General features: G+C 44.4%; 1 protein-coding gene across 3 annotated transcripts in view; it reads left to right on the plus strand.

Moving 5' to 3' along the window:
* FRYL (FRY like transcription coactivator) overlaps nt 1-24,966 on the plus strand; it is a 254,927-nt gene that overhangs the window by 87,229 nt on the left and 142,732 nt on the right. Inside the window, exon 1 of one of the 3 annotated variants that reach the window (XM_075544364.1) lies at nt 10,430-10,930. The exons of 1 other annotated variant lie outside the window; for it this stretch is intronic. In XM_075544364.1, coding sequence (XP_075400479.1) covers nt 10,858-10,930 — 73 coding nt within the window. In that variant the 5' untranslated portion in view covers nt 10,430-10,857. Of the gene's footprint in view, nt 1-10,429; nt 10,931-24,966 lie in introns of those variants that run through there. One more of the 3 variants, XM_075544363.1, reaches the window with a different exon arrangement.

Below are 24,966 nucleotides of genomic sequence, written 5' to 3' on the forward strand. Positions count from 1 at the left end.
GGACAAGTGGGACTATTAATAAGTACCCCGTGTCAGGAAGGTAACAGTAATTGTACCTTACCTCATGGGAAAGTGATATAATTGCTGCATCGGTAATCATTCCCCAAATGATAGAGCTTGGTTAAAATGGGCCTTTACTGGTTTTATGTTAACTTAGGAATATTTTGATGCATTGCTTTCAGAAGCCCGTTTATAGTGCTGGCCATTCATTCAGAAACTTGGTCGATACGTTTGAGATAAGCATTTCATGTGGACACGGCCGAAGCCTTTCTGTCTGGAATGCCTGATCAGATTTCGATTCGGTTCCAGTGGCTTCAGGAGCAGATCCTGCTCGTTCTTCAATTGTAGATCTTGTGTGTGCTTCCAGAGCACACTGTGTTTTCATTGTTCGCTCCCTCTTTTGCTTTGCTTTGCTACTAGGCAGCTGAATGCATTAATCTGTGATCATAGTGGTTAGCAAGTATTTGAATTAAACCCCCCACCCCCACCCCACTAAGTTGAAGGAGAAATTTGGGGGCTTGTGTTAGTCTGTGTTCTCGAGAGAAGCAAAACCAGTGACTATAAATGAATACATATGTATGTATATATTCACATACACATATATATGGAAAGAGAGAGAAATAGCTATCAAGAAAGTTGCTCACATAAGTTACTGAAATGAGTAAATCCAGTTCAGGTTCATGGGTCAGATGTTAAGATGGAGGCTTTTCCTGACTCAGCAAGCTGCTGCCAAGGCTGAAGAACCAGGAGGCAGGAAGACAAAGCTGGTGGATGCAGCAGTGGATAAATCCAAGGTCGATAGGTCAGATGGCTGGCCCCGATGGCAGGCCAAATGGTGGGCCATTAGCTCAGGTTCAGAGAACTGGAGGTCAATGAGCCAGATCCAGGACCCAGACCAGCAGGAAGTAGTGAAACTCTCCACTGTGTCTTCTTATGTAGGAAGCAGGCCTCCGCCCTGAGGAAACATGAGTAAGGGATTGCACATCACCCTAAGTTTTCTACAACTACTTGGCTGCTCCCAGCAAAACCCAGCAGGGAGCTGATTGTATTATGTTATATCCCATCATGGGAGAAGCCTCACTGCTAAACTTCTGAGCATGCTGGCCCAAACCATATTATCACCATTTTGTTTTTGTGTTTTTGAGGAGATTGGTTGTCTGCCTGTTTCTCATCTGCCTCTGGATCTTTGTCTTATCTCTAGCTCTGCTTTAGATTTACATAACCAAACACTCTCTGTTGTTCTTCTTGTTGATTTGTTCTTTCTTTTCTTTCATGAAAACATTTCTCCATGTGACTTAGACCTGGCTGTTCCTTGCTTAGTACCATGACTAGTCACCAAAGCCAGAAATGTGGGATGGTTCAATTTTGAGTGTTTCACCATTACTTCCCCCCACCTTCTCTCCAGCTATTCACTGAATGCATCAAGGAAATATCTAGTTGGGAAAATTGGAAATCTGTTTCCACCTTCCCATCCTTAATGTCTTTTCCCTAATTGTTATCAGCATCTCTATTTGTAAGTCATCACCGCTCACCTCAGCAGTTTAAATAGTTTATTGACTTCTGGTCTGTCCAACTAATCACATTCTCTATCTGACCTCGTTCCTCCTCACAACCCTTCTGCAACATCCGGTCGGCTGCTGAAGGAACTGTTGGGTCCTGTGGCTTTTTCAGGGGTGCATTGAGAACCTCACTAGGCAGTGGAATTACTAAGTGAGTATCAATATGATGCCTTAACTCTGGTTAGCTAGAGTTACCCTTACCCACCATTCAAGGTTCATTCCTCAAAAGACAGAAAATGTTGCATTGGTGAAAAGGAAAAAAAGAGATGATAAAATCTGAAATTTAATATTTTCCCAGAGTAGCCTTTTCTGATTACCTTATATTAGTAGGGCCTCCTGATTTTCTCTACCATTAGCTCCTGGCATTGCCTTTGCGGAACTTAATTTTAACTTAGAGCCTTATGCAAGGTGACTTTACAATGTTCTTGGAAAATTTGAATCATCTGTATTTTCTGTTCTGGATTGTGAATTAGATCAAAGTCTACAGAGCAGATCATTGTTGTACATCAGTCAGTTTATACACAATTGTTTCTAGTCATCCGTTGCAGTTCCCACACCGTGCCATCCCTCTTTCCCCTTGCACCTGCTGTTTCCTATTTTCATCCCTTCATCCTTCTCAACCCTTTGCTTCTGTGATCTTTCAATTCAATATTTATGTGAACTTTTAGAAGCTCTTTGTATATCCATGCATATATGTGGATATAACACAGGCGCACACACACACACACAACTTTTATCTCCACCATTGGGCTATATATCACCTTTCTAATGACATAAGGATTTCTCTAATTCACTCATTTATCCTTTGCACTTGGCATACTGTTTCTACAAAATATTTAGACCATTTACATGTAATGTGACTACTGACATGGTTGAGTTTAAATCCTTCTTGTTCCATTTGTTGTGTGACCTCACCCTTTGAACTAATTGCCTATGTTTTTAGGTTTTTTTTCTTTTAGTTTACCATGGGATTCATTGCATTTTTTAAAATTCTAATTTAGTTTATCATTGCTTTATTCTGTATATTGCTTTCTGAATTTTAAGTAGCTACTCTATGGTGTGCAAAATACATTCAAGTTATCAAAGCATATTTTCAAATAATTGCGTACCATTTTATGCTTAATGTCAGAACCTTAAAACCTTATACTTCCACTCTCCCCTTTCCTCCTCCTTACTTTTGCGTAGACATTATAAATCTGACAATACATTATTATCATTTTTGCTTTCAACTAACTTACAGAATGTTTGAAAATAAGCCTTTTGTTTTGGAATACTTTTAGATTTAAAGAAAAGTTACAAGAATGGTATAGATAAATTGTGTATACACTGCACTAAGCTTTTACTATTTTTAATATTCTATATTATTCTGGTACTGTTTTTTTACAATTACTGAGTTGATTTTGAGACTTAATAACCATACTTTCTTTCAATTTCTAAGATTTTCAGCTGTTATCCTCGCTCACATCCAGGGTTGCATTCTGCATTTAATGTGCTTATCTAAGCTCATCTACCGTGTGGTGGTTTTGCAGACTTGACTTGTTTTCTATGGTTTTGATGGTGATACAGATAACTGATCATGTGTTCTTTCGAATGCCCCTTCATTGGGATTTGAATGATAATCTCTCCTCATTGTTAGTAGACCGGGGTTATGGGTTTGTGTCAGGAAGTCACAGAGATAAAGCACTGTTTTATTCACCTATCAAGATTGTGCACTCTTTGTATGGTCTGTCGTTGAGGGTTTCAGTTTTTGCTGAAGAGTGCTTCTTGGGTTCCCCCGGTGTAAAGTTATTTCCCCCCACCGTGTGTTCCGCGCCAAGCCCTTTAGAGGTTAAGTTATTCTGTGAAGCTCACACTGAAGGAAGGGCCTGGAGTTCTCATGCTGCTTCCGGAGGGTGAGCTTTTGGTGTAAATTACTTGGAATTCCTCCTGGGTGTGTGATTTGCTAGGAGGACTTAGAGGACTCAGCATCTCTCTATGACTCAGCATCAACGCATGTCCGTGCTTTGTCCCAGTGGAAGGATGGGAAGCCAAATCAGCAAAGGGAAATGGGCACAGGCTTCCAGGGTCCTCTCTCGGGCCATGCGCAGATGCGCCCGAGGTTCCCAGCAGTGGGTTGTGACAGGGAGTGTGACGTCTCATCAAGCAAGGGAACGTGTTAGAGAGCCAGTGCCGGGGTTTTTCCTGGGAGTGATGACATCGTATAGGCGGCCCCGGCCTGGCACATTCCCAGATTTCAGACTTCCGGCAAGAAAACAGGTGTCCAGCTCAAGCTGCTAGTTGTATAACCAGCGACTCTAACCAGTTCTGGGGATGGTGGGAATGGTCCCAAAATTGCAGTCCCCAGAGACTGGCCAAGGACCGACCTATAAGTAGCCCTTTCAGAGAACAGTAGCCAGGCTAACTGCGAGGCTATCTCTTTTCTGTATACCCAGAGCGTCATCTCTTCTCCCTTATTCATTTATTTATTAAAATTATTTATTTATATCAGTATAGACTCGTGAACCGTGGGTAATATTCCCAAACCACGTGGCTTACTCCACAAATTGTTACAGCCTTGGCCATTGGAAGCTTTTTCCACTGAACTCCTGCATCTCTGTTTTTTGAGCATTTCCTAGTTTATCTTGTGTAGTCCCTGCTCCAGCTGTAGAACCAGCCATTTCTACAGAGAGCCCCACTTTACACGTTAAGTTTATCTTAGAAAATTTGAGAATTAAAGGAAGAAGTAATAAGTGAGAAGTAAGTAAAGGTACATTCATTAAGAAGTCACTCATAACCACTTAGGCAGTCTCGGATAATCATGATGGAAATTTTATTGCATCATATAATGAGTTGTAAGGGCAAGTAAGAAGAAAAAAAGAAGAAGTGTTTGCCACCTTTTTTTTCTTAGGGGATAGTAATTACCTGGTAGACCTCAGAGCATTTCTCCTTTCTACCAAATGCCCTGCCATCAGTCTCTCGCCCTCTCCTCCTCCTCCTTTCCCTTCCTCCCTGCTCCCCTTTCTTTCTCATGCCTCCATCTCTTTTTAATAAAACGACAGAATGAGGGATTTCTGAAGAGGCTGAAATCTGTGGTGGTTCTGGGCGGGTCGAGGAGTGATAACCGAACATTTGACACTTTGTGCTAGAAGTTGCCACCTTTCTGGGTTGCCTTCTCTCCATATTGTCACGGTCCTTTCCCACTGGCCTGCTATTTCGTTTTGCTCTGGTGGCTGGCCTGCTGCTGTGGTCCTGGAAGCGATGCCACCGGAGTTTCCCATGTCTGCAGCCACTCGTGGTTGACAGCGTTCAGTGGCGTTTCCAAACTGAGACCGACTAGAAGGGAGAAAGGCAGACAGACCACTTGTGAAAAATGAGCCACGGAAACCTTCTGAGGAGCAGCAGCAGAATATTGCCTCCAACAGTGCTCCAAGGGGAGCCTCGCAGCTTAGCAGACACGCAGAATGGAGCCAGGGAGCTGCTGCCTCTTTGAAGAAGAGGGACCTTAATGGTGGAGAAGAACAAAACTTTCAGGACCTTCCTTTGCTGATGGGGCATGACTCAAGTGAGAGGGGGCAGGGGAGGATGGTGGGGGAAAAGCAGTTGCAAATATCCATTAGGGAAGTATGAATCTAGGAAAACTGGAAGTTGGTAGGGGGTGGGAAATGAAATGGAATGCAAAAAAAAAAAAAAAAGAAATGGAATGTGCTACCATGGGCCGGTATTCACCAGTTTTAATCAGACACTTGTATGGTCTACTGGGTAGACCCCTGGAGAGGACATCATGTTTGGTAAAGTCAAGGATCAGTGAAAAAGAAGAAGGCCCTCAAAAGATAGATGGACACTGTGTCTGCGGTACCGGGTTCAAACCTAGGGACAGCTGAGAGGATGGAGCCGGACTGGGCAGTGCTTTGTTGGTGCTGTGACCTGTAGGGTAGCTCTGAGGTGGAACGGACTCAGTGCAGCCACTGCAAACCACACACTAGTGGTGTTTAGATATCAGCATCCAGAGGTTTGAGATGGGTAGGGAGGCGTTACCATGAGAGTAATCTGCATGTTTCCACATATTTCTGAAGAATGAGCTACTCATTGAAGAATTCCAATGAACTGCACTATTATTTTCAGCCAAACCAAACTTTATTATATATCATGAAACATTATGTTTAAGTTCCATCTCTGAATGGCAACATTGTATATGATTTAATGGCAAATTGTCCTGCTGCACTTTGATTTGGATGCGCCTCTACTTGCCTTCCATTAAGGACCTGCAGCTCCCCAAATCCTTAAAGCACCAGCGACAAGGACATAGAATTAAATGGGAATTGATTAAAAGAAAGGGGGAACCTTAATTCCTAACTCTTTGAGGACAAGAGAACTGTAGTGGTCATCTTTTCTATCCAGTGATTCTTGTATTATCTGGCCCAGAGGACCTTAGTAAAGGGAGATGAAATGATGATTTCTTTAAAAGCATCCTAAACCTATTATTTATAAAGCGTTCTTTAACATACTATTGCCCGAGGTTTGCGTGTGTGTGCCTGTGCGTGCAGGGTGTGGGGAGAAGAGCATATCGTTGAAGAAAATGATCTAATGTAGATTTTTCTGCTTTGCCAAGGATGTTTCAAGAAAGACTTTGTAGAGTTGTCTTCTTATGTTAAGTTTGTGTGTGTATATAAAAACCAGATTGACTGCTAACGAGTTGGTGCTGACAGCAACCTTGGGCAGGATAGTTTCCTAGACTGTAATTTTACGGGAGTAGAAAGCCTTGACTTTGTCCCAGGCAGGGACGGGTCGTTTCAAGCTGCTGACCTCAGGGATAGTAGCCTAACTTTAACCACCACGCCACCCGGACGTCTGATTCACACGCATACACACGCTCCTGATGTCTATGTCTCTATCCATGTATGGCTCTCTGTCTGTACCGCAGGAGAAAGATGAGGCTGTCTGTTTCTGTAAAGATGTATAGCCTCGAACACCCATAAGAGCAGTTCTTCTTTGTCCATAGGATTGCAGTGAGTCAAAGTTGTTTAAGGGTTTGTTTGATAGGAGTATTATTTGTTCATTCAGAAGACCGTAATCCAGTGATTGAGAAGACAGACTATAGCAGAACTTTGCACTGAAGTCAGTTTTGAAAATGATTGTTCCCTAGTTCATATCTTGATGATTTGGATGATGAAAAGTTTTGGAAAGGTTAGTTCTGACATTTGTCAGTAATAGTTGAAATGCTTACACCCCTTACTTTCTTCTTTACATCTTTCCGAGTAAAGCTTAGGGAGAACCAGGCTCCGCCCACCTGGGCCTAGGGAATTCTTCTGCAGTTTAGGTGGGAAGGGTCCTTGTCATGCCCCCCCCCCCCCAACACCCTTGTCTCCAAGAAAGTCTTGATGTGAAATGGAACTTCCAAAACCAGTCCTGAAATTAATGCTCTGCGTCTGTATCCCAAAGAAGCTATTCATTTACTTTCAGCTATGTGTATACGTAGGAACAGACTAATACATATGTATAATTGAAGTTTTAGGTTCCGATTGACCTACATGGATCCATGTAGAAAATAGGAGCTGTGATAGTTACATCATCTGCTGTCAGTTTGAGGATTAAGAGTGAAGGTGTGGAGTCTAGCCTGTCCATCATTGTATGGCAAATGAGGCCTCTGTGTGGGCACGGCCTTCTGAGAATTCTGGGAACTCTTATATTTCCTCCTTGGAGGCGGGAGACACTCTGCAAAACATTTCTGAGGAGAAGCTACATTAAGCTACCCTGAGGCAGTCAGAGTTTCAGAGCTGAAGGAACCACGTGGAGACCCCTGCCAGCACTGAGATGCTTGCAGCGTCACTGGGTGCACCTACTGGCCTGTGATCTTCCTGCATTTGGCGACATTGTGTGTGTTTCAGGAGTCCGAAGAGGACTTTATAGATTGGTATTGAACATGTGGGCTGATATTGGACTTAGGAACTTGATCTGGACTGGGCTGGGATGTTCTCTCAATATTCAACTGCTCTTGGATCTAAAGCCCTTTCTTATATACATCTGAGTCTCCCTGGATTTGTTTCTCTCGTCTACCCGGACTAGCCCAACCCCTTTTTAAAAGGTTGTGAGAAACCCACCTGTTAAAAAACATTCTGCTTCCCCCAAATGATATCCGATTCTTGATTACAAAGAGTTCCAGTGTGTTTGTGTTATTTTAGAAAGGTTTGTTAATTTGGTGGGACATTATGGCCAACCAATATTAATTAGATCTTTCTGGTAAAGCCATTAAACTTAGCTGGGGTCCCTTGGTATTACAAACAGTTACCTTGCTTGGCTGTTAGTCTACAGTGTGATGAAAGTTCCAGTCCTTCCAAAAGTGCCATAGAAGAAAAGCCTGTTGATCAACCCCCCTCCTCCCCAAAAAAGAGTCATTCATTGAAGCCTGCAGGGGGAAAGCTCCCCTCTGACACACATAGGGTGCCATGAATTGCTTCAGCTCCACAGCAGCTGCCTTGTAACTGGGGTGGAATCAATAAGACTACTAGTCTACTCTGGGGAGCATAGTGGTTATGCGGTAGGCTGTGATCCGTAAGGTCAGCAGTTCAAACCCAGCAGCCACTCCATGGGAGGGAGGAAGAAAGGGACTTTCTACTCCCACAAAGAGTGACAGTCTGGGAAACCCACAGGGGCATTCCTTCCCTGTCCAAAAGGGTCGCCACGAGTTGGCATAAGGGCACAGACAGCGAGTGTGATCTGGAGCTTACTTTGGACATGCTCTCCGGAGATACCAGTCCCCGGAGAAGGATATCCTGCTTGGTCAAGCGGAGGGGCAGCGAAAAAGCAGAAGACCCTTGACCTTGACGAGCTGGATGGACACCGTGGCTGCAGCCATGGACTCAGACATAAGGACAATTGAGGATGGCACAGGACCGGGCAGTGTTTCGTTTCGTTGTGCACAGGGCTGCTATGAGTTTTAACTGCTTGAACACTTAACTGACTTGGCACTCAGCCACAGCCGAGGCACTGACCCCCCTCTTTAAAGTGTTGAAAACTGTGGAGGTTACTCTGAGGACTGAGCTGCACCTAATTCAAGCTGTGGTATTTTCAACCCCCTCTTATACCTGGGGAAGTTGGGCATTGAATAAAGCAGACCGAAGAAGAATCAATTCATTTTAACTGTGCTGCAGAAAATGATTGAAAGTACCACAAACTGCCCAAAGGACACACAAATCTGTGTTGGAATAGGTAGAGCCAGAGTGCTTCTTGGAAGCAAAGGAAGCAAAGGTGGTGAGACTTTGGCTCGCATACTTTGGCCATGTTGTCAGGAGGGACCGTAGAGAGACCTTCACTGCCAGGGGAAGGTCATCAGGCTTGGTAAAGTAGTGTGTGGCAGCGCACAGAGGAAGGCCCCCAGGGAGATGGATGGACACAGTGGCTGCAGCAGTGGGCCCAGGCACAGGAACTATTGTGAGGGTGGTGCAGAACTGAGCAGTGTTTTGTTCTGTTGTGCGCATGGTCGCTATGGGTCGGAACCCACTTGCTGGCACCACCACCAGTTTACATAACAACATGGTTCAGGTCTGAGTCTTGGGCCCTTAGCAATCTAGTTTATTTCTGGTCAAGATAAGCTTCACCACTGGACTGTTGATAGCTGCTTGGGAAAAAGATTTGTGTTGTTAAATTGCTTTGGGGGAATACTTTCATTAAAAAGAGAATGCAGGCTGGTTTCTGTAAAGCTGATAGCCATCTGTATGCTCATTTATAAGTTGTGAATGTTCAGGTGTGGTAGGTAGTGAATAGGGATTGAGACACGTCTTTATGCAAACAGCATCCAAATGGTGCTTATGTTCCACTAAACATGTGCTTCAAGATCCTTGTCTAGGCGGGTCCTGTGTGAAGTGTCTGTCAAGAAGACGTGCCTGCGTCAGGGCTTCCAGAGTGGTTTCCAATGTTCAGTAGGCCTTTGCATCTGTAATTTGAATTGCCTTTTTAGGGCTATTCAGGATTTGGAATGTACCAAATTTAGCTTGGCCTTTTATCGACAACTTTCCTCCCCTCCCACCACCGTTGAATATATCTTAATGAGATTGTTTCTACCTTTATGTATGGTATTTGTGTGCAGGAAGATGGCTAGGTTAGCTTCTAAAATTAGCGTCTGGTCATGTGACTGAGAATAGATTTATTCATATTTCTTTAGTTTTACCACTGAATTTACTTGCTGCTTAAAGAGTAGAATAATATTGATGAGTCAGCACACATGTTTTGCCACATCTGGAACAACAACAACTCTAAACGCATGCGTCACTGACCTTCAAAATCCCAGTGAATTAGCATAAGTCAAGACCTTTCTCTTCTGGCTTTACATGCGATATTATTTGGCCATTTTGCATGTGAGTTTCCCCCTACTATTTGGAAGAGCAGTTCGATTTTAATGGTGTCTGTTTCCCATTCCAAGCAGCTCCTGTAGAAGGAAGTTTTTTCAAGTGTGCATTTTGATGTGACCCAAGGATTTCTCATCAGCCATTGATATTTGGGCAGTCAGTGTGGCAGGGGACATGTGGCCCTAGTAAGGGTGGGAGAGAGACTCTGTTTCCCAGTAATCCTGTTATAATCACAGAGTGATCTCTTCTAAATAAGTTGCCCGCAGGGAGGGGAACTTTGTCCTGAGCCGAGCAGTTGCTGCGGGCTGATGGAGGCTCGCGGCCGTGTTCATTACATCATCCTTTCATCCCGCTAGCCAGCTTGATCTGTGGAGGGCTGAGATGTTGGGCTCTGCTCACCGCCTGGGTGTGGACAGCCCTGGAAAGAATGTGCGACTAACTCCACCGCACCTAGAGAAAGCCCGTCGTGAAGCTGGGTACCTGCCACCTAGTTCCTCCTCTTGGGTGTCTTTTGGTCAGCGATCGCAGGGAGGCATGGGAAGACTTACTCTAGGGCTCTGTTCATTCTTTAGAACAATTTCTCGCTGAGGCCCTTGGCTAGCGAGGCAAGTTGGCATCCTCAGCTGGAGCGCTCCCTGTGTGTCCCCCGGGGCCGCCCGAGACGCCCCCGCTGCTCATCAGAAGTGATCGCGAGCCCGGAAGCAGCGAAGATCATTCGGGCTGTGAATGTGTGTGTGCCAGGGAAGGTGAGGGCGCCCTTCAGGGCACTCCGAAGAAACTTGTGAGCCCGAGGCCACGGGATAGGTCATCTGCATTCAGCAGCGTTCCCACTACAGCCGTGCGTCACTGCATGGTAATGCTGCCGGCGCTCCGCTGCCCTGAGGAGGGACGAAGGGACAGCGACTTGGAGAGACAGAGCAACAAAAACGGTTGCTGCCGCCGCTGCTGCTGCTGCTATTGCAGCCGGTTGAGACACAATGCTGAGTCTACAGGAGTCTCTGTTTTTTGAAATTAGCCTAAAGTCTCTGTTAAAGTCCTGGAGCAGCAGCTGTAAGTACATGTGGATATATTTATATAGATGATGCTTCCCCCGGGGGCGGGGGTGTGTGTGCCGAGGGATCGTCGTGGCCAGCCCTTGCATGCGAACCCTTTAGAGCGGCCCAGCTAGATTGCCAGCAAGACGCGATAGAAAATAGCAGGGACATTTTTCTTGAGCGCCAGTCTGTACATCCAATCCCGTCTGACAACCCAGGGAGCAGCTGCAATGTTGTCCGTAATGTTGTCTCTCCTTGAGAAGGTGGCAGCCTTGCTTTCCTGCTTCATCGGCGCCGTTTGGGCAAAGTTTCTTTCTTCTGGGCAAAGATGGGGGTGGGGCTGAGAAGGTGACAAATGCACTCTGCTCTCTGCAGGGCTATCCGACACCAGTACTGTTCCGCAGCTCCGTTAGCACGGCGCGTGGAAGCGGCATCTGCTCACTCAGCCATCGGCCAGCTGAGTAACTTTCCCTTCTTCTTGACGCGGGAAGCTGCAGTGGGGACTCTCCGTGTGGAGTCAGTGGCCCGAGAAAGAACATTCCGAATCACATGCTTGTCTCTCAAAGTTCTATTACATCACTAAAACCCAACGCGCGTGGCGCTTTTATTCTCTGCGTTAACTCCCTCCCAAGTTACGCGGTGCTGGCAGAAGTCATTGGTTTTTTGTTCACTGTTTGCAATAATTTCCCAAAGTAATTTTTCTCCCAAGAGCTCAGACTGCAATAGAAATGACTTACTGTTTAATTCCCAGAGCCTATTTATCTTTTTTTTAAAAATTAAATTTGGCCCCAGTGCCCTTACGGTGACATCAAACTCCTATAGTCAACAAGCGAGTACAGATCCGCTGACCGTGTGTGTTTTGCCCAGAGAAAATGGAAAGATAGAAGAAAACAAAAAGTGACTTTTCCAAGGTCATTCCGTGGCGCCGAGCAGGACCTGGAACCCAGGTGGGCCTGCTCCCAATGGGGCTGCCTGTGTCCAAGCAAACGAGAGAATAAGATATGAGTGCAGAAATTAGGTTTAACTCTTTACCAAAAGACTCCGTTAGTGTATTTCTGTTCCGTAAACCCATGATACAAAAGACCAAATGTTGGCATGGCGGTGGGGGTGGGGTGAGGATCCCTCTGAGATAAAGTCATCTGGAATGTGCTCTGAGGAGAATTACATCATGCCAAGTATGCTATGTTTACAGTCCCTCATGCTTCTCTGTATGTTTCTGATCTGTAAGTAAATCTTCCCCATGGAGAGCTTTGTTGTGCCAGACACAGACAGTGATCTCAGTTGTAGGAAGGTTTGCCAGGGGCTACACATAGTTAACATGCTGGGGATAAGCGATACTGACTAAATTAAGGTCTTTTATTACTTGAGAGTAATAACAGCACAGTTGTTTTTTTATTTTTGCAAAGTATGCATTTTGATCTCACTCTCTCGTTCTCCTTCCTTCAACTTCATGACAAGATTTCATTTTTCTCTTTAGTAAGAGTTTTATAGTGAGAAAGGAGCTGTAATTAGTGGGTCCTTAGAGAGGAACAGTCTACCCAGTTAGAGCACGGCAACTTGTCTGCTTGCGAGAACTTCAGTTTGCTCAGGGACTCAGGAACTGCTTATTTTGTTTTGTGACAGTTTCATTTCTGCACGCCATTCATTGCCCCAAGCTTGTAAGTTACCAAAGCTCAACCTCCTTTTCTCAAAACTCCAAACCTGATCTTGATTGGTGAAGCCTCCTTTGTTACTAGCTGATAGTAATATAGTCACTCGGTCTGTGGGGATCCCACTGCCTGTGGGCCTCTTGAAGGGGCTTCTTTTTTTAACTTGACTGTTGTTGACGTTCTGGGCTGCAGTGAGTGTGACTTTTGGGTTGTGGGAAAGCGATAGGTTCCTATTGAAAAGAAGTGGCTAGCCCCTAATCCAGCAAAGCGCTGAGTGTGATTTCCCTAGCTTTAGAGGTTTTATTTTTCCACGAAAAAAAACCCTTCAACTTCCCTTAGTACCATTGTAGGAACCCTGGTGGCGTCGTGGTTATGCGTCGTGCTATGATCAGCAACGTCAGCAGTTTGAAACCACCAGCTGCCTCTTGGGGGGTGGTAGTGGTGGTGGTGGTGGAGAAGACAAGGCTTTCTACACAATAATGGAAACTCCCAGCGGCTGTTCTAACCTGTCCCAACCAAACTCCCTGCTATTGAGCTGATTCTGACTTACAGTGACCCTATTGAGCAGGGCAGAGTTGCCCCTGTGGGTTTCTGATACTGCAGCTGCTTATAGGAGCAGAAAGTCTCATCTTTCTCTCACAAAGCAGCTGGTGGTTTTGAACTACTGACCTTGAAGTTAGCAATCCAATGTGTAACCCAGTACGAGGGCCTATATTACGGGAGACGATTAGGCTATTTCTGAGACAGCACAGTGCTTAGCAGTCTCTTCCCAGGTGTTTTCATAGCAGCAACACTAAGTCAGTCCCGGTTGATCAGGCGTACACTGTGCTGTGGCAAAAACACAGGCGTGAGGAGAGGTGGCCTTTGTTCGAGAGGAGACTCATCTGCTTCTGCTTTTACCTGGCACGCACGCCCCTCCCCTCACTGCCCACTTCATAATGAATTTTCATTCATCTTTCAATGCCCAGCTCTCCTGGAAGTCAGCTGGAGAGCCCGTGCTTCATTTTTTCTCATCGCACTCATTCCTCTGTTCCTCTCTGCTGCGTGAGTGGACGCTCCTTGAGGGCATGGGCTGATGGCCTGCTGTTCTTCTCTGTGTCCTTACTGCTGATTTACATTCTAGTAAATGAGCCAGGCACCCGAGGGGCAGTCATTTTTGCCGGATGAATAACTAATGAAAAGGTTAGCCTGTCCAATCACGTACACGAGGGGTTGGTTTAAAAAAACCAAACTGCTACGAAGGTTCTTCTAGTGCTTATGCATATGAGTTTATTCCGAGCAAAACATATTTAAACCCGCGGGTGGCTCCAGAGAAGTTCTCTCAGCAATACCTTTGTCTTGGACTCAGGGGGACTTCCAAAATGACTGTGTCGCAACAGTGGCTTCTGAGGGGAGCTGCTGGGCCAGGCGCACTGAGGACAGAAATCCGTCTATGGATTCTTGTCTTTAAAATCCCGGGGCAGGGGGTGGGTAATCTTGATAGGACACTCATGGGGACTTGCTATGAAGAGGTTTTAAGAAAATTGAAAACTGCTTTTGTGAACAATGTGATGAGGAGAAACCCCCACCCGCCTCCCCGGCCGCTCCAACAACTTACCTGCTCCTTCTTCCAGGGCTGTCCTATGAGAATTTCGATGGGAAAACTTACGCTGTTTACTCTACAGCTCTGACGCTGCCCCTTCAGATTTCACCTCGTTCCCCCAAACGCATAGGACCCTGACACAGAACATGATTTGATTCCCTTGAGAACGCGAAAGCTGCCTCTCGGACATGGCGTCAGTCGGAGAGGGCAGCATCCTCTGGGGGGCGGTGGGGGCGGTTAGGGAGAGGGCAGCCCTGCCTTAGAATGCATAGCCCTCAATGGAGGAGATGTCGGACAACAATGATAACTTCACGGCTTGGTGGTTGGGCTCAGTTTAGGAGGTTTGTAGCAATACTTTTGGGCTTGCTTGTGTCTGTGCGTGAGTTGCGTGCGTGGGCGTGAGTGTCAAAAAAGTCTAGAACATTTATCTTTTCATTCAGTCTTTCCACAAACTTTCTTGAAACACCCTTATACATAAAGCCTCTTTGCTATGACTTTGTATCGCGAAAAAAACTCTCAAAGCAGGTAAGTAAAGGATGTCTTAGTGATTTAAGGGGGGTGGGGGGGGGGAGCGGAGACATTTCCCTGAATGCTGAGTGAATTTTCTGGGAAGCACAGATACAAATATGATTTATTAGTAGACTTTGATTGTCAGGAAGCCTTGGTGGCCCATGTGCCACGTGTTGGCTGGCGAGTTGAGAGGCCAGTGGCTCTTCCCTGGGAGAAAGAGGAGGCGGTGGGCTTCTGTACAGATCCACAGCCTCCTTGGACCAGTTCTGCTCTGTTCCATACAGATGGTCTATGGGAGTCCGAATTGACTTGCCAGCTGTGGGTTTGCTTTCAGTGGGGTGAAAGAAAAGAAATGCAAAGTAATATTAAATACATCTCTTATCACTCCTGTTTTCTTAAAAAGAAGTCTGTGCTTTTGCCCTTGAATATAATTTAATATTTTTATTATTGTTGTTGTTAGGTGCCACCTCATAGCAACCAACCCATAGCGGTTCTAACCCATAGCAACCCAATGCACAACAGAACGAAACACTGCTGCCTGGTCCGGCACCACCCTCACAACGGTTCCTATGCCTGAGCCCATTGCTTTAGCCGCTGTGTCAGCCCGTCTCCCTAGGGCCTTCCTCTTTTCCACTGCCCCTGTGCTTTACCAAGCGTGGTGTCCTTCTCCAGGGCTTGACAACATGTCCAAAGTACATAAGACAAAGTCGGGCCATCCTTGCCTCTCAGGAGCTCTCTGGCTGCCCATCTTCCAAGACAGAATTGTTTGTCCTTTCAGCAGTCCATGGGACTTGCACGGCGCTTCGCCAGCACCACAGTTCCTTGGTAACAATAATATTTCATGTTTAGGAGATGCATTTGTATTAATTTCAAATGCTTCTTGTCATATTAATCACTAGCGGATTCTGGCTGGAAGGCCTGCTTAGCTGGCAGAATGTTGATGCAGTGTTGCCGAAGTTTGATTACAGCCGAGCTTAACCTCTTTCAGTACAACAGTGAAGTGACATCCAGACGGTCTAAATGCAGGAGTCCGCCCTCTTGCCAACAGTTTGAGGTGTTACTTCTTTTTAAAAACAGAGCCCGGGATGTTCTGTTAAACCAGCGGCGTAGTGGGGCTGTTACCATGGCAAAGACTGCCCCCCCCCCCGCCCCAAAGTTGATGAGACAGGGCAAGATTCAGCCCTGTGATGCCAGCCGATCACATACCTGCAATGTTGACTATGATCAGCGACGCCCGTGCCCGCCGTGCAAGACCTCAGGTAAACATAGCGACTTGGAGCATGTCGTTTGATGGGCTTTTTATGACAGCTAGTGTCAGTTTTTCAGTCACCTTGAAGTAGATTAGAAGACTGGTTCCAACCCTAACTTGAGAAAGCCAGGTGTGAATAAAAGACGGTATGTTAAGAAACGGAATTTGTGGGAGTGGGACTTCTTTTTTATTTTTTGTATCCTGTGAGAAGTTCATAATATCCAGCGCTCAGATATGTGTTTCCTGGATTGCTAAACTTGTAAAAGCCAACCCTGCGAAGCACATGGATGCCTTTCTTTAAACTTGATTTAACATCTGTGTTATTTCACTAAAATAATATTGATCATTTATTGAGTCTGCTCTGCCAATAGCATTCCAAATACATTCTGTGCCTAGGTGTATGTGTGCACAGAAACTCACCGTATATGTGCAGATACTCATTAAAATCGTATGTGATCGGGATAATTTAGTGAGTTAGTGCGTTTTTATGGCTTTTCTAAAAAATAATGGCTTTATTATGATATTATTTGCTGGCTGTAGGTTTATTCTTTTATAGTGTACAGTTCAGTAGTTTCAATATAGTCACAGACTGGTACAACCCTCACCACTGTCACATTTCTGAATATTTCTCAGTCACTCCCTGAGTCCAATTCTCGCCTTCACTCCATCCCTGGTAAGCGTGAATCTAGGTGTCGCTGGATTTGCCTATTCTGATGATGGCATGTAAATTGAATCATACGCCGTGCGGTCTTTCACATCTGGCTTCTTCCAATGACGATTTGTTCCTAAGGTTCACACATAAGTACAAGGTTCACGCATAAGTACTTCATCCCTTTTTATGGATGTATAATATTTAATTGCATGGATGATACCACATTTTGTTTACACTCTAATCAGTTGAAATTGCTGTTTTTAATAAAGTCCTCTCCATAGAGAACCCCTCTGTTCCAGTGGCTAAATATATTGAAAGCAATACCTGACAAGTGTTTGCCTTCTTTTACGGGAAGGCAAACAAAACCAACCCTTAGCCAGTTAGTTGATTCCAACTCATAGTGACCACATAGGGCAGGGGTAGTACTGCTCTCTACTTCCAGTCTCTAGGCCCCAGTCACTGGGTTTGTCCTAATTTGCTGCTGTTCTAACTCTTAGACTTCTTTGCTGCAATTAGGCAAGGTTGTAAGCTCAGTGGTCAAGAAAGCCTTTGCAAGATGGGAGTGGGCCCGATTCTCAGGGAATGTGGTTCGTCCCGGAGCACTGCCTGTGTAGTGGAAGTTTTGACTGTTTCAGGCCTAGGTTATCATTAAAGTGATTTGAAAAATCACGAGGTGTTGATTAAAGATTTCTGAAAAAGAGAGAATTGAAGAGAAACCCACTTGAATGAAAAAGGCTAGGGACCTAAATTCCAAAATTCTCAGAATTGCTCTCTCTCGGGGATAATCAGTGGGGGACATGATGGTACATCGTAATGGGAAATCGTATGAGTTATCTCAGAAGCCGTATTTTATGCTATTTTATTAGTGTATGCCATAGTAAGGAGCCTTAGTGGCACAAATGGTTAAGCGCTTGGCTATGAAGGGAGCGACTGTGTCTGACCCACCTACCAGCTATGAGGGAGGAAAGTCTGGTGATTTGTTTGCACCAAGATCACAGCCAAGGAAGCCCTATGGGAAGGCTTCCTCTGCCACACGGGGTCACCATGAATTCAGAACCAGCCGGCAGCTCATGACATTGTACGTAGTGAGAGAAGACATTTATTTAAAAAAAAAAAAGAATGAATAGTCATCAGTGTGTACTAGTTATGTAGTGAATATAACACAATAACAGCGGAATTATATTAGGTACAGCAGAAAGATCATTCTTTGTTTCAAAACACTCATCTTGCATATTTTGGAACAAACTCTGAATGAGTCATTCTTATTGTGAAAAGAACAAGATAATCTGATGTCATGCAGTTAGCGGTGCTCTCGAAGGTACGTCTAGCCGTCTGCATTTTACTCGGGGTACAGAGGCGACGTTTTGCCGCGATTTGTTAGATTGGAACTATCTTGAATTAAAGTACTAGGAAGTGTCACTTTGGCTGCTGTGGGAAGTTGTTATTTCATTTGCTAAGAGATTTGGAGGCTGGAGAAGGTAGATTTTTTTGAGGTAACCGTAGTCGAGATTTGACTTAACCATTTAAGTAGCTTTGTAGAAAAAGAAGGGGTCCCTGTAAATACTTGTCAGCTTTGGTGACGAGAGCAGCTTTAGAATATAAAGCAAAACCTGGACTCAGTGATGGTTCTAACGTTGATGATGTTGAAATCTCATCCTTCGAAATTTTGGATGATTTTGCAGAGGATTGACATGGCCCCACCATAAGTGGTTTGGGGCATGGGCAGTAGTAAGCAAACGAATGTAATGGAAACCCTGGAAGAAAAGTCTGTGTATTAGGATTTCTAAAATGAACTGGGAGAATCATGACAGGCATTTGTTAGGGATTGAATTGTGCTCCCATCCCCAACGCTTCAGTATGGTCCACTTGGCTGTGCTTTGAGACTCAGTCTTATGCAGTGATGTGATGTACATATCCTCCTCGCTGTGGTGCTAATGAGGCAGGGTTGGAGCCGTTATGTTAATGAGGCAGCATACAGTCTGAAATTAGGTTGCACTTGGAGTCATTCTCATTAGAGACTTTTTAAAAAAGTGAGGGTCGGGGGAGTGGACTAAAAACCAAACCAAATGTACCCTCGAATAGATTTCAGCTCAAAGTGGGTCCTATAGGACAGGGAAACAGCTCCCTTGGGTTTCTTAGTGGGTAATTCTTTGTGGGAGCAAAGACGGCCTTGCCTTTCCCCCACAGAGCAGAGCTGGTGGATTTGAATGGCTGTCCTCAAAGTTAGCAGCCCAGTGCTTAACACTCTGTGCTACCAGAATACTCTCACTTGAGATATGAGAGAGAGATTAAACAAGTGAGCAGAGATCAGAGACTTCAGTTTCACCCAAAAGGAAAGCCAGGAGCAGCAGAGTATGTCCTTGAGAACTGGGGACGACCTGATTCAGGGAATGTCGTAGATCCTACACAGATGGAGCTCTACAAGGGCCACAGGGCCCACAGATGTGGAACGGAGACAAGGATCTTCCCCCAGAGCCAATAAGAGAACATTTCCCACTAGAGCGATCACTCTGATTTGGAACTCCCAACCTCCTAAACTGTGAGAGCCTTGCGTTTCTGATTGTTAAAGCCACCCACTTGGAGGATTTCCGTTAGAACAGCACGAGATAACTAAACTTTAAAAAATTGGGATTTGAATTTTGGGTACCTCGATTTTGCCTCCTAGAACCCAGTCTACCTGTCAAGTACTGTAGAGTTGATTCTGACTCAAACCTTCGTACAGGAGAGCAAACCACTGCAGGGCCCTGCAGGGCCCCACTGCTGTTATGTTTGGGGCCATTGTTGTAGCCCTGCGTCAATCCACCTCTTTGAGAGTCGTCCTCCTTTTCACTGCCCCTCTACTGCCTTTCCCCAGGGACTGGTCTCACTTGATAACACGAGATCAAGTCTGACCACCCTTACTTATAAGGAGCGTTCTCGCTGTACTTCTTTCAAGACAGATTTGCTTATTCTTTTAGCCGTCTATTGTCGTGTGAGTATTCTTTGCCAACACCATAATTCAAAAGAACTGCATCAGTTCTTCATGGGTTGCCCTATTCACTGTCCAAATTCACATACCTATGAGGCTATTGGAAATCCCATGGCTTGGGTCAGGTGCACCTTAGTCTTTAGCGTGGCCACCTCGAAAGAAGTTTTATTCAGCTTATTTGCCCAGTGGAATATGGCGTTTGATTTCTTGACTGCTGTTTCCATGAGCAATAATTGTGGGTTCAAGTAAATGAAATCCTTGATAACTTCATACTTTTGTCTGTCATGATGTTATCTATAGTTCAATTGTGGGGATTTGGCTTTTCTTTACATTGAGTTTTAATCCATATTGAAGGATGCAGTCTCTAATTTTCATCAGAAGTGCTAAAAGCCTTGGGTGCGTTCAAGTTGTGTCATCTGTATATTGCATGTTATCAAGACGCCTTCTTTCAATACTGATGCCACATTCCTCGATGTAGAGACCCGCTTCTTGGATTTTTTACTCAGCATATAGATTGAATAGATACTGTGAAAGGATACCATCTCGACACACACCTTTCCTGATTTTAAACCATGCAGTATTATCTTGTTCTAGTTGTGCAACTGCCTCCTGACCCTTATCCTCTTGGCCCCTGTATAGGTTGCACATGCGCACAATGAAAGTCCGTCCACTCCCAGTGTTATCCATAGTTTGTGATGATCCATACAGTTGAATGCCTTAGCATAGTCAATACGTCTTGACAAGTAAACTGTTTTTGGTGTTCTCTGTTTGAGCCAAGATCCATCTGACATCAACATCTCTCTTTGCACATCTTCTTTTGAAACTGACTTGAATTTCTAGCAACTCCCTGTCAATGTACTATTGCAACCATTGTTGAATGATCTTCAGCAAAATTTTACTTGCATGTGATATCATTGATATTATTTGAGAATTTCGACCTTCCGTTTGGTCACATTCTGTTTGGTCACCTTTGAATTATATGCAAACAGGGATTTCATGCTATGAGTTAGCCGGGCAGCTGTTTTCCAAATTTCTTGACAGAGAGATGAGTGTTTCCAGTGCTTTATCAGCTTGCTGAAACATGTCAATTGGTGTTCCGTCAACTCCTGGAGTCTTGGTTTTGGCTAATGCATTCAGTGCAGTTTGAACTTATCCCTTCAATACCATTGATTCTTGATCTTATGTTACCTCGTGAAATGGGTCAAGGTCAACCCTTTCTTCTTGATACAGTGATTCTGTGTATTCCTTATCTACTTGGTGTTCATTTATTTAAATCTTTCCAAACTTCTTGCTCTATTTTCTTTGTACACTGGTAGGATTGGGGTTCCTTCTGCAAGGGGCTTTTGAAACATCTTTTAAAAATATAATATTTTGTTGGGAAGCTTTTTAATGTTCAAAATTAATTTTAACTAAAATCATTCTAAAGAACCAGCCATTCCCCTTTAGAATAGTATAAGACAGTGGTTTTCAAGCCTGGTGGCACATTAGAGTCACCATGGAGAACTTTTAAAATAAAACCTACAGGTCCCCGGGGCCATGCTCCAAGGATTTTTATCCTGATTTAGGTTAGTTTACCAGGACAGGCCAGGAAAGTCCAGGATTAAGTAGAAAACTTGACTTTGCCAGCACTCTGAGTGGAGCTATGAAATGTCTCTCAAGTGGTGGGATCAAGGACAATTTTTTACAAGTTTGCCAATTTACTAATTGACCATCAGAAATATGCCAGGGAACCTTGCTGCCGGAGTTGGCCGACGTTCCTTGTTCTCCTTGTAGGGTGGTTTGTACAGACTGAATTAGAATCAGAAGTTTTCACGGAGCATCTGAAGATCAAAGGAAGTTCCTCCTGCCGTGTTTTGCCCTAGGGCTGTTCACTTTCCTTTGTTGTCCAGAGCCTCGCCATGCCTGGACTGCCCTCGGGCCTTTGTGTTTCCATCAGCAGTGTGTCCCCTGTGCCTTTTCCCTCACTTTACCAGCGTCAGACATCATTGCTCTTTTAAATATTCACCGGTCTCTGATGTATAAAATGAAAGTTCCTTGTTAGTTTGACTTGTATGTATTTTATGGAGACTCCTAAGAATTGAGCACTTCTCCCCATATGTGTGGTGGCTTCAAATCGTGTCTTCCTGTAACGTGTCAATCCCCCCCCTCAATTATACTGTCTCGCCTGGCAGTTTATAAGAGCTCGCTGACTCTTGTATTTCCTGTCATCGACATTGGGAGAAGTACTTCTGGAGGAGCGGTTGCACATTGGGCTGCGAACTCCAAGGTATACAGTTCACAACCAGCAGCTGCTTCGAGAAAGACGAGGCCATCTACTCCCAGAGTGTCAGTTGTGGGTACCCACAGGGCCAGTTCTACCCTGTCCTTTAGGGCCGCTATGAGTCGGCATCAATTTGATGGTCTTGAGTTTGATTTTGGTTTGTTTTGGTTGTCTACTTACTATCTATCTATCTAGTCCTCCTCCCCCCCCCCCCCCCCCCCCCGTCAACTCTGCTGTGTTGCCCCCCCCCGCCCCCCGTCAACTCTGCTCTGTGTTGTGTATGATAGCATTTGTTCTATAAACATTTAAAATGTTCACTTGATTAAAGAACTAAGAACAAATGCTTAGTCTTCCTACTCCTGTGAGGAGATCAGTCTCAGAGAGCCACGGGGGCGTCCCACCCTGCACCGTAGGGTCACGATGGGTCAGAATTGACTCCATGGAAGTGTGTTTTGATTTTTTAAAATTTTCTGTATGATTATGGTTATTGCATATTATATTTTGATTTATTCATTTACTATTCTGTTTTAACTATAGTTATAGTACATTCTTATATAATTATATTCTGATTTAGAAAATAAGTTTTGCCTCATTGTTTATTCCTTCAAATGTCCTGTAAGGTGGTTCTGCCCCTCGGAAAGCCTAGACAAATAGCATTGAACTTTTACAAGGAGTTGTGCAAATGGTGTGTTAATTTTGTGAGAAATGACTCTTTTTAAGCCTTCCCACCCAAGTCTAATAAGTCATTTCCTCTGCTCAGATCTTTTAGGTTTACTTTAAATCATTTTACTGGGGGCTCTTACAGGTGTTATAACAATCAATGAATTATATCAAGCAAACGTGTACAATGTTGTCATCATAATATTCAAAATGCCCAGCTCTTCTTTTACATTTTAATAGGCTCTGCAAGTTGCCCCCGTGCAGTCAAGCTAATTCAGACCTACTCGACATTTCTGAATGGAAGATTTTTGTCTGTGTCCATTTGTTGTTGGTTGATAATTGATAACAAATACAAAAGCATGTTGGATATTTTAATATTTAGAACCACAATTTAGGTTTCTTGTATTTCGACTTCATTTACTCTACCTTCCCGGAGGGTGTTAACTAATAATCATTTTTATGTAGTTTCTATTTTTGTGATGGGAATGGATTTGGTGTTTAGCCTTAATGATGTGTCTGGGGAATGCTTACTCTCTTGTCTTTGTCCTTGACCACAATGTGCCCGTCAGTGTGCCCTTACTTTTCTTTGCTGGCTTGCTGAGTGTCAGTCAGACAGCTGTGGAATGTTAAAGAGTGTTTACAAGCATCCGAAGCTCTGGTGGGGCTTTGGGTAATTACTTGGCTGCTAATTGAAAGATTGACTGGTTGACTTCCTGGGAGAAAGACCTAGTAATCTGCCCTTTTAATGATCCTCGAAACCAAACTTACTAACATCAAGTCCATTCTGACTCGTCAGTGACCCTATCTATAGTGCAGGGTAGAACTCGTTCTGTGAGTTTGCAGGGCTGCAGTTCTTTTCCTGGAGTAGAAAGCTTCATCTTGCTCCTGGGGAGTTTCTGTTGGTTTCAAACTTATAACCTTGCAGTTAGCAGCCCAGCTCATAAACACTATGCCACCAGGACCCTATGAAGCAGTTCTGCTCTGGCCCATGGGCTTACCAGAACCCCTAGCAGCAACAACAGCCACGAGGGTGCTGGGAGCTAAGCAGTGTGTGCCCGTGAGCATCTCTTAGTCAAGGGTGTTGGGAGGAAGTTCCTTTGTTCTTCGTCTTCTCTTACACCTGACGTATAGGGGACTCTTCCCACTGGCTTGAGTTCTCCTGAGCTCTTTAGGAATCAATGAAAACAGCCTGTTGTCAACCTTCCCTGGGACCTGGATGTAAGTAGATGCTACTGGACAAGGGTTCACAGGGTCCTGTCTGGTTTGCTGAGTCTTGCTTTATAGCTGTTCTCTCCTGATCCACCAGCTTGTGCTTGGTGAGGGAAGAATGGCGAGTGACCAGTATTTGACCTAGACATGATTATTTTTCTTTTATTTTGAGAAAGCAGGAGAGGGAGGAGTAGAAAACAAACAAACAACAACAAAACCCAGCTTGTTTCTTCCCTAATTCAAACCTATGGTTGAGATTTAACTCACTCTATTTTCTAAAGGGGAATCAAAAACTTTAGGGGGGGTTGACTAATTGGGGCAAAATTTACAATGATCCCAAGTGGTCCAGTCCAGGGTCCTGCTCCACAGATTCCCAGATGTGTGCGCTTTTAAAAAATACCACATTATTTTTAGATGTTTCAGATTGTTTCTTAGCTGGGCTTCTGCAGGTTACCAAAAGAGGACAAGAACATAATAAGCCCAGGGAGACTCTAGCTGAGTGAATAATGAATTATTTAAGTGGTAGGTAGCTTTTCTTGGGCTTCATACTGACTGCTATTTCTGTGGTAGAGGAGAGCCAGTGAAAACAAAACAAAAATTGGAAATGCACCAAAGATGCCATGAGACTTCTATGTTCAGAAACGGTTTTGAATGGGAATACTTTATAGCAGGATAAATAAACATTCTAGGAGCAGCTGTCTAAAGAACAAGCAAAACTCTTTAATATATGTCGTTCACTGAAATCCAACCAGAAACAAAAAATTGGACCGAACAAGGAAGTAGAAAGGTTTCATCCACACTGAATAGAAGCATATCCTGCGATGTATACTTGACAGGCATTCTGTGGAAGCACTAGGAAGAGAGATGAATGGTCGGAGGACACATACCAGGTTCTAGACCAGACGTCTTCTTGTCAACTAAAGCTACTGATAACGATGTCGGTTTTCTCCCAAATTGGTCGGTGAAGCTGTGCGTAGTTAGACATATTAGTGAGTGATGAAAGCTGGAAAATAATGGCTTATGACTGAGTAAAACAGGAGTATTCACGCCACCAGATAGCAGTAAAGCCACCACGGTTAAAAATAAACCCAGTGGCACAGAAAACGATTCCTAATCGAAGCCCAGGGGACATACGTGAGTATACCACAGGTCTCCTTCGCGATGTTGGTGCAAATTAGTGCCAGAATCTCCGTGACTGGATCCAGGGAATTGGACCCAGATGAAATAGACCCAGAGGAGTGCTACCTTATAAATGTTTATCTCTCAGGAATGCACATAAAGTTCAGTTGGAACAGTTTTAAGTAAGGGAAAAA

Source organism: Tenrec ecaudatus, chromosome 3, assembly GCF_050624435.1.
Source record: "Tenrec ecaudatus isolate mTenEca1 chromosome 3, mTenEca1.hap1, whole genome shotgun sequence".
Lineage (NCBI taxonomy): Eukaryota > Metazoa > Chordata > Mammalia > Afrosoricida > Tenrecidae > Tenrec > Tenrec ecaudatus.